Here is a 10000-nt window from a genome sequence, read left to right as displayed (position 1 = left end):
CCGTGAAGAATGCACACGCATAGTTGGAATTTGGCGGCTGCCCGGCTCGCCCACTACCTCGTCCTCACTACCTCGGCACCCCGACCCTCAGAGGAATCGTGATTAGTAAGAAGGTCGATGCCCCAGCGTCGCGCGCACACAGGCACATGGGACAGTCAGTAAAAAACTGAAAATATATTAAATAAATATGAACGCACATTCACAAATTACACTTCCACTGTTGTGTCACTGTATATCAACTTGCTTTCCCAAAACCTAATGCAGAACTAGCCGCTCGCGCACTATTATTTTCAGTTTTTACTGACTCTATCCCCAAGTGCCCGTGTCGCGCACGTCTAAACTATAGACTCCCGATGGACACATCGCTGACAGACAAGCCCGCCAGTGTTCGCGCTGATCATCGGCTGATGCATTATACCCGTAATTTCTTAGAACGCTGACGATTGTGTCGAGCTAAATTACCGATGTTGTGATTACTGCAGACGCACACAGTAGGTCATTGTGAAGGGCAGTCCGCACGAACTAGCATTGTGAAATAGGTTTTGTAAACATTCCTATATAGCGCAGGAGATAGCGTAACCGATCAGCGGCGGCGCTACGTGAAAGCAGCAGTGAGGCTGAGAGGGTCTATGTCCCCCAGGGTACTGCCGGAACGTACCCTGGGTACGGTCCGGTATACCGGAACGTACCCTGGTACTATCTAATATGCCGACCGTACCTCACTTACTCCACTAACGATTCTAGGGAGTCGCCTACGCCTACTGCCAACCATAACCCTAACCCTAACCCTAAACCATATCAGATAGTTATCAGGGTACGTTCCGGTATACGCGGACCGTACCCATGGTAGGTTCGCGGCAGTACCTGGGGAACAGTAGATCCTATGAGGCAGCAAGTGGAGGGATAATCCACAATCACAATGATATAACATGTTTTCACGAGGCCGGTGGAAACAGGGATGGTGCCTACAATATTATTGTTTATTGGACGTGATTGACGTCGGTAAGCAGATCAAGAAGACGGAGAGAAAACGCAGGTCGTGTCACAGACCTCTCCGTTACCAGATCAAGAAGCGACAGCATTGTAACACGTGCTATTGTCGAGTATAGAGAGACGGAACGGAGATACATGCGGAATTCTGACGGAACATAGTGTAACAGTATTACGACGCAGTCTTACGACGTAGCACAGCGACGCAGTCTCACGACGTAGCGCAGCGACGCAGTCTTACGACGCAGCACAGCGACGCAGTACGTCTTACGACGCAGCACAGCGACGCAGTCTTACGACGTAGCACAGCGACGCAGTCTTAGGACGTAGCACAGCGACGCAGTCTAATGACGTAGCATAGCGACGTAGTCTTACGACGTAGCACAGCGACGCAGTCTTACGACGTAGCACAACGACGCAGTCTTACGACGTAGCACAGCGACCCAGTCTTACGACGTAGGCACAGCGACGCAGTAACGTCTTACGACGTAGCACAGCGACGCAGTCTCATGACGTAGCGCAGCGTACGCAGTCTTAGCGACGCAGCAGCGCACGCAGTACGTCCTTACGACGCAGCAGCACATCTACGCAGTCTTACGACGTAGCACAGCGACGCAGTCTTACGACCGTAAGCACAGCGACGCAGTACGCTTACCGAACGTAGCACGTACAGCGACGCCGTCTTACGACGTAGCACAGCGACGCAGTCTTACGACGTAGCGCAGCGACGCAGTCTTACGACGTAGCACAGCGACGCAGTCTTACGAACGTAGCACAGCGACCGCAGTCTTACGACGTAGCACAGCGACGCAGTCTTACGACGTAGCGCAGCGACGCAGTCTTAAGCCCGGCGCACCATTGCCGAACACTTTTGCTCAAAACATTGTTCGTAGCAATGTTCCATGAAGAATGTTCGGCAATGTGCGCTGAAAAAAGTCGCCGAACATTTGTTCCGAACAATGTTTCTGAAGATTGAAATTTTGATATCTCGAAATTGTTCGTCGAATGTTCGTCAATGTGCGCTGAATGTCGAACAATTATAGGAACATTTCTAAAGTGGTAACAAATAGCCAGCAACGATATGTGGTCACGTGATTTTTCTGCCCAATCATGGCGCCGATCACGTGACTCTTTAGAACAACAGCTACTAGACCGCGCCACGAGATTGTTCGCTGCAAAATGTTCGGCAATGTGCGCTGAGCAATTGTCCACCCGCACATTGCCAGACAAAAACATTTGTTCGGGACGAAGCATTGTTTCGTTAAAATGTTCGGCAATGTGCGCCAGGCTTTACGACGCAGCACAAGCGACGCAGTACGTCTTACGACGCAGCACAGGCGAACTGAGTCTTACGACGTAGCACAGCGACGCAGTACGTCTTACGACGTAGCACAGCGACGCAGTCTTACGACGTAGCGCAGCGACGCAGTCTTACGACGTAGCGCAGCGACGCAGTCTTACGACGTAGCGCAGCGACGCAGTCTTACGACGTAGCACAGCGACGCAGTCTTATGACGTAGCACAGCGACGCAGTCTTATGACGTAGCGCAGCGACGCAGTCTTACGACGTAGCACAGCGACGTATCCTTACGACGTAGCACAGCGACGCAGTCTTACGACGTAGCACAGCGACGCAGTCTTATGACGTAGCACAGCGACGCAGTCTTATGACGTAGCGCAGCGACGCAGTCTTACGACGTAGCACAGTGACGTATCCTTACGACGTAGCACAGCGGCGCAGTCTTACGACGCAGCATGGTGATGCAGCGTTACGACGCACCATGGTGACGCAGCGTTATGACGCAATCAATCGGAGGGCCCGCAGACCGTGCACTATAAGGATGATGCGGTGTTTTGTGGTTGCATCAGTTAGACTGGCTAACGTGTGTATGCATAGCATCAGGAGCGTATAATGACAAATATATGTCATTATAATTTGTATATAAATGTATATAAAAATTTGTATATAAATGTATATAATTTGTCATTATACGCTCCTGATAGCATGCATAGCATGTGTAGCATAGTGTATAGCATAGCATAGTATAGTATAGTATAGCATAGTGTATATACTGTATAGCATAGCATAGTAGTAGCATAGTGTTGCATGCATAGGTAGTTAGTTGGGTGAACGGCCGTGTGGCTGCCGTATTTTCAAGCACAAATGTAGTGTCATTGAACAAATTCGCGATAAATGTCTAGGGAGGAGGGAGACGGGTACATACATGTATATCACGAGTGAAGATGAGGACAACATGAATGCGAGAAACCAGAGCATTACCAACACTCGATTGCGTTACAGTTAAACGTTTATTTCTTCATATACAGTTCGTCGTTTAATGCCGTGCCTACTATACTTGCTACTAAAATAAACATATACTTGTGACATATATTAATATACATTTTACGTTACTAACACTGAATTACCAAAATACTGCAAAACAACTAAATATAGCATATAATTTATTTGTTCATGCGTTCGCCATGCACAAATTATTACAATAATAATAGTAAATGAAATGGGAGTAGAAACCCGGTCCATTGCGGACTATGATTATCTCGTGGCTTGGATAACCAGGTAAAATAGCGGGCCCGTCAATGAGGGCGCCAAAGAACCATTGAAAACGTAAAATACTAAGGCAGGGACCACCCACACAAATATCAGCAAGGATCGCGGCTTGGCGTAATACTTTAGAGCTAACCAGTGAATGAGGCATCAACTTGCTAACTATACAGCATATTAGTTCGTGACCAATTGCTGAAACACGAGGATGCAAATTAAATCAATGCGATTCACGGGCTTGTAGTGCTGTACGAAAGCGTTACAACAAAGTAGTATACTCATTCATAAAACATTTATAACGACGAAAAGAGCAGTGAATATTATTAAGACACAAAGCAATAGATATGTGTATATTACACAAACACTAATGTGGATTAGAATTAAGGGTAGGAATGTGAAACTCCGTTATATACCGATAGCAGTCATTAGGGTTACTAGCTGTTGTGACAAGGCACTTCGACCACGACGAATACAACACGCCACATTATAAGCAGACTATGACAATATACACCGCAACATTATCAAATAGTGTTTCATAGCACATTATTTCCGTCAAACCAGCATAGAAACCAAACTTAATTATTATTTTGACGAATTTACGATGAGGCTATTCTAGAATCCATCCCAATATTGCAAGCGAGATATATACAGCAGTTCATGAATCTGTACAGGAATAATCTAAATAACTGGGCCGCTGTTCTTTAAAAGGTGTTTACAGTACAAGGGCACCTGTAAACGGGATGAATTCTACTAAAAGTGCGGTTTAAGACTGCCTGTACATTGCCATACTTAGTCCCGAGTCTTCCTTGTGCGTATACGATCACTCATACGTTTGACTTTTGTTTCCAAAGCGCAACAAAATATTCATGATGTGTACATGGCAGTTTACATTCCCGTTTTACTTTTACACACAAATATAGATCGGTAGAAGTTGAACGTTGAATCTGACGACCAAAATAAAAAAAATGAAAACAAACTACACAAGCAAATTTTCCCATCAGTGGCATAGCTTACAACGACGTTGATTAAAATACAAAAAAACTAAAACTATGTTAACAAACAAACTACTAACATGCATTAGTTTGTTGTTGTTACATTGTAACTAATACATCACCTGAATCATAAACAACTAAACGTGCAACATCACGTTAGATCTTGAGACGTCAATGACTACGCTAATGTCTGCAAAACCACGCAATTGAACCTGTCTAGATAGCTAGCAACCCTAAAGCCCCACAAGACCTAACCCTGCCCCCAGCATTGTGAGAAATGTGGACAAGATTAGCAAACACGGCAACAACACAGTGAAACGTAGCAACAACACAGTGAAACGTAGCAACAACACTGTGACGCAGGACGACGCAAACTCTCGATGCCACACACGGACAGTATCAGAATGCCTGAAAGTTTTGAGGATTGTCACTCAGGAAGTTTGGGTTGTCTGTAAGCATGGGCTCGTAGTCCCCGTGCTCTGCACCAGCGCGAACGTCAGAGTTGTTCTCCGCTTTCAGATCAGGCTGCTCCTCCGTCTGCTCTGTGCCTGCAGGCTTGACACGACTGACCTTGTCAAGGTCGTGCGAGTAGCGGCATGTCTCTCCCAGCGTGCACTCTCCCTGAAACACAGTTATACACATTCAGAACACAGTGCTGTGCAAAGAAAAGCTGTGGACACACTATGCGATTTTTCAGGCGATTGAGTTGGGCGATTGAATTGCCTGAAAAATCACCTAGTGTGTCCAGTCAGTGAGTCGCCGGGAATTTTCGAGTCGGGCGACTCATCAAACATGTTTGATAAAATCGAGCAATTATTTGAGTCGTGCGACTACAATCGCCTAGTGTGTCCGGGTCGGCGAATGAGTCACCCGATTGTACAATTCATCAGCCAATCAAACGGTGCCATTTTCAATCATGTGACTATCAATCTAGGTGGCACGAGTGTTTTAGTGTTGCAGCAGGAGAAAAATCGCCGATGAATCGCGCTGAAAATCGCCTAGTGTGTCCACTCAGTTGCCCGACTCAATCGCCTGAAAAATCGCCTAGTGTGTCCACAGCTAAAGATTGCAAATCAGCGTGGAAGCAACAAGCACAAACTCCCATCAAGAATCTGTGAAGGTCGAGAAAGGTGTCACGGTATATTCTGCTACAGCCGAAACATTATAAACGTTAACATTGAACAATAAAATGGCATGCTCACATTTGTGGATCACAATTATCACAATTCTCTGATACTTATCTCTTCATCCACAATAAAATATCATGCTCATGTGACGAACTCTCCTAAACCTTGTATCACGTATTAAAAGAATCACGCGCGTGGCAACATTTCTGACAGTACGCACCCGTTTGTACTTCTTGCACGGAAACCTCTTAAGGAAGTCTGGATTTGCTTGCTTTTTCTTCTTTCGTTTCTTGCCTTGGCTCTGCTTCGGCTTTGATGCTCCATCTATGCTATCACCATCATGTTTCTCTATCACCACATCACTCATGTCAGGTTGCCTGCATTATGAGTGTAAACTACTGTCAATACGCTATGTAAATATAACCAAGAGTCTATAATAGTGACTCTATTATGGACTCTTGATATAACACAGGTCGTTCTGACCCACATTAGTCCATATTTGTGCAGCAGTGCAGTAGTCAATAGTGAATTGATTATTCTGACCACTGTTTAAATGTTACGTGACAGTATTCTGTATACCTCGATTACACCTTCACCCGTGTGAAAAGAATTGGGATTTTACATTTTAATCTTGCAATGTTTAACCATAAATTCTTTTCATCATGTTTACATAGCATATATCTATGGTACAAAGCATCTACCACTGAAAAACAAAGATGTAACGACTAACCGAGGCACGAAGGGTCATTGTCGTATAGGGTAGTACAAATATGTACCCGAGGTAACTATCTGATACGGTTAGGGTTAGGGTTAGGGTTAGGGTTAGGGTTAGGGTTAGGGTTAGGGAGTAAGCGTAGGCGACATACTCGCCGACACCTCGGGTACTACATATACGACAACGACCCCTTCAGCCTCACTGAGCATCTCTACACATATAGCTAGCATGTTTTCAAGACATTTAGCATTAGCAACTGTAGCAACTGTGGGTTGTAATGTGTCTCATACCTTTTCTTGGTGTCAGGAGTAGTTTGCAGTTTCTGCCCTCGCCTCTTTGATATTGGATCTGCATCAGGGTGCTTCTCAAAGTTTGCTTTAAAACTGAACAATTAAGCGAAATGTCTGTATAGAATACAATAAATAAAGCGAATATACCCTCCAACCACACAACTCACCTGCACAAAAGGCATGAACTGCAGTGCACACATATATCATAATCATACAGTGACTTATACAATTATTTCAACGATTTAACATACATAGGGTTTGAAGTGGTTCTATACCCTGTTAGAGCAGAATAGTGAATACATTGATCTGGTAATTGATCATACAGTGACACCCTGTATGTTCTGAGAGATTACCTTGGCTCTTTGCTTAGAATCACCTCTGCCTGAGATCTTAGTTTGGGCTTTATTGGCTTGCCTTCTTCTCTTGCCTGCCAAGCATATAATTTATTTTTAATTAATTAAAGTAGAAACAAAAAATTATGATTCTTACTCAATTATAAGGTAAGAACATATGTTTATACAATTTCTATCGGCTGTTCATTTATGATGACAATACAGAAGGAGCCACTTACCAAGCAGCGAACAATATCCCAGATGGTGTCGCTAGGAGCATCAGTTTTAATTGCTCCTTGATTGCAATGAGAGCCGGACACACGGAATCCTGCATGCAGCAACGCTGACCTTAAACACATAATAAACAATTAGAATCCACTCGCTCTTATAAAAACCGTTTTACAAAGAGTTATTCAAGTTACATAATTGTCTTATGAATATTTTACATCTATAAGAATTAATACAAACACAATGTAATCTTTCTTTTAATGAGATGAAATATTCACAAAGATGGGTTATAATACAATGAATGCAGTATGATATCACAGGGAATCAGATTAAGATCATTAATGATTCAGATTAGATCAGATTCAATCTTGGATGAGCATTACCTGACTTTTATTATTTTTGGTGCTGGTACTTGCACAACACTACATATCTTATCCAGCACATAGTACAGTGGGGCATCTTGCAATTCCTGAAACACAAATTATATGCTGTTTTCCTTGCAACCATGTAATAGTTGTATAATATCTATGTGTCCATGTTCAAAATTAACAAAGGACGTGTCAATCGGTATATTATTTGTTTATTTTTCAATAATATCTAATAATACTCACTTCCATCATCATTGTCAGCATACCAATGATTCTCTTTGACGACTTTAATGCATCCCAGTGATCTTGAATATTTTGGATCATTCCAGTGAGGAATGTAGTCTCATACAGGGGCTCTGCCCATATCGGTCCACCCAACTACGAAGTCAGAAAACATGCCTCTTGTAATTCCGGTAAACAACTCGTGAATAATTAGATAATGCAATGAACATTACGATAATGATTGATAATAGTCACACATACACACATGCCCCCGCCACACACACACGTAAATGAGGAAAATAATGAAAACTAAAACTATTATCATAGAGCATAGATCAGTTTTGCTCATATTCATCTATTATTCACTCACATGATGGGGATAAGAACAATGTCTGCATGCGAGGCTGACTGGTGGCCCAGCACTGTTCTTATACATTGTGCTGAAAATTAAGAAATAAAAAACATCAACTTAATGTCAGTTCAATCCTAAACACCAAATACTCGAAAAACCGAGTCAACGATTATGTCACGCGTAAAGGAAATTCCAGCATTTCAGCGTCAAATGATATCAATGTCATCATTTATGTGACGATTACAGGAAAAACACGAGTTCATATATAGAACTAACTCACTTGTTTTGATCATTTGTACTAATCTTTCCCATGTGCTGCAAGTTAAATGTTTCACAGCCAGTGCACTGATATACTAGCGCCCTCTTGCTGCAAGAAAAGAGTGCAAAAACACCAGATGAAGCAAACTAAATAATTAAAATCCTAAACACATCCTAAACATTTGTGAATTACACAGTATAAAGTTTCCATTATAATAAAACAAAATCAATAAAATGGCATTACACAGACACATACTTACCTACACGTTATCTAAAAAAAAAGTGCTTGTAGTAACATTTTCTTAAAACTCCTATTGGCACACTATATTTTGCATGCAAATTAACCCATCACCTGCATCAGCTATAACACTGGTAGTTTAGAAACACTTACGATAATAAATAAATACTTTTTTTATACTATACGAATGTTTAGGGAAGTAAAAATATTACGATTACAATGTTTATACTGGTTTTTTACCTTGTAATTTCTTTTCTCGGAGATTTACCATGAATTCAGGCTCACTATTTCGTAATTATGTAGATATATTATAAATGCAATACTATGAATTTGAACAGCCTTGGACAAAAAATATGAACTTAAATCCTACCTGGCTGTGCTGTTGGCATGTTCGGCACTTGTGTAGATTTTCACAAACACTCGAAGGCAGAAGTCGGCACTCATGCAAAGGACAGGCACGGTGTAACGAGAATACTGTGCTGCATGCGATTCTATACAGTTGAGCAGCAGTCTCAGAGCCTGTAGGGAGTAGTAGAGAGGTGTTTACACAATATTTAAACACGTAATCAGTGAAAAAAATACACTGGGGCTCGGGGCGATTTAGCCCCTGAAATGCCAAAAAGAGCCCCCGTAAATTTGCATAGAGTTCAATGCAAACCAAATTTTAGAGTGCTATTTTCATGCACGCGAGCTTGAAAAGTAGCCCCCGAAAAATAAATTTTATTTTTTTCCCTGCACGTAATCTTCACCAGACACTTAATATAAGGAACAGCAGACTATGGTAATACTTAACAGACATACCCAGCCTACGTTGATTATATAATTTTGATATATATAATTATGTACAAATAAATTGACCAATAGTTTCACCACGTGATAAAATAGATTAACGTTTAAGAAAATATGTTTACATGCCAAACATAAAAGAGTCACACAATTCAACTGCAGCAGAAGTTGATATGATACAGATTCACACTAGTTAGTTGAAATGATAATACATGAATTATCCGAATGGAGTAAATGCTTGTACCATCTCATGACAACATTTTGCCTTAAGCGACATCCCACCATACTTGGCGAAGCATGATTCGGCACCATTACCACACAATAGAGCTGTATCTGTGAAAGTGACACACAACAGACCTGCAACAAGAACATTAAGAACAACATGTTAGCAAAGTAATATCACCCTCTCTCACCTCTCTCCTCTACCTTTCTTCCTCCCTCCCTCCCCCTTCTCGCTCTCAGGTTTACATTTGCTTGCACTTGATCCCTTACTATTTATTTCAAACTTCTGTCACTCTGTCACTCTGTCTCTCTCTCTC

The 10000-nt window shown here is 42.3% G+C and overlaps 2 protein-coding genes across 2 annotated transcripts in view; both read right to left on the bottom strand.

Moving 5' to 3' along the window:
- Window positions 1-3281: 3281 nt before the first annotated feature.
- LOC106811841 (tRNA (guanine(26)-N(2))-dimethyltransferase-like) lies at window positions 3282-9820 on the bottom strand. The gene is made up of 11 exons (XM_014815564.1): window positions 9706-9820; window positions 9046-9194; window positions 8460-8546; window positions 8198-8267; window positions 7849-7983; window positions 7621-7706; window positions 7249-7357; window positions 7031-7104; window positions 6678-6770; window positions 5893-6049; window positions 3282-5166 (listed from the first exon to the last, which is right to left on the bottom strand). The coding sequence occupies exons 1-11, from the start codon at window positions 9736-9738 to the stop codon at window positions 4945-4947; spliced, it is 1215 nt and encodes a 404-aa protein (XP_014671050.1). The 5' UTR covers window positions 9739-9820; the 3' UTR covers window positions 3282-4944.
- LOC106811821 (tRNA (guanine(26)-N(2))-dimethyltransferase-like) overlaps window positions 9773-10000 on the bottom strand; it is a 4023-nt gene continuing 3795 nt past the window's right edge. The window contains exon 4 of the mRNA XM_014815543.1: window positions 9773-9818. Within this exon, the coding sequence (XP_014671029.1) occupies window positions 9773-9818 (46 nt within the window). The remainder of the gene's footprint in view (window positions 9819-10000) is intronic.

The sequence above is a fragment of the Priapulus caudatus genome, unplaced genomic scaffold (genome assembly GCF_000485595.1).
Source record: "Priapulus caudatus unplaced genomic scaffold, Priapulus_caudatus-5.0.1 Scaffold580, whole genome shotgun sequence".
NCBI lineage: Eukaryota > Metazoa > Priapulida > Priapulimorpha > Priapulimorphida > Priapulidae > Priapulus > Priapulus caudatus.
The sequence above is the reverse complement of the archived record's forward strand: the minus strand, read 5'-3'. Positions and strand labels throughout refer to the sequence as shown.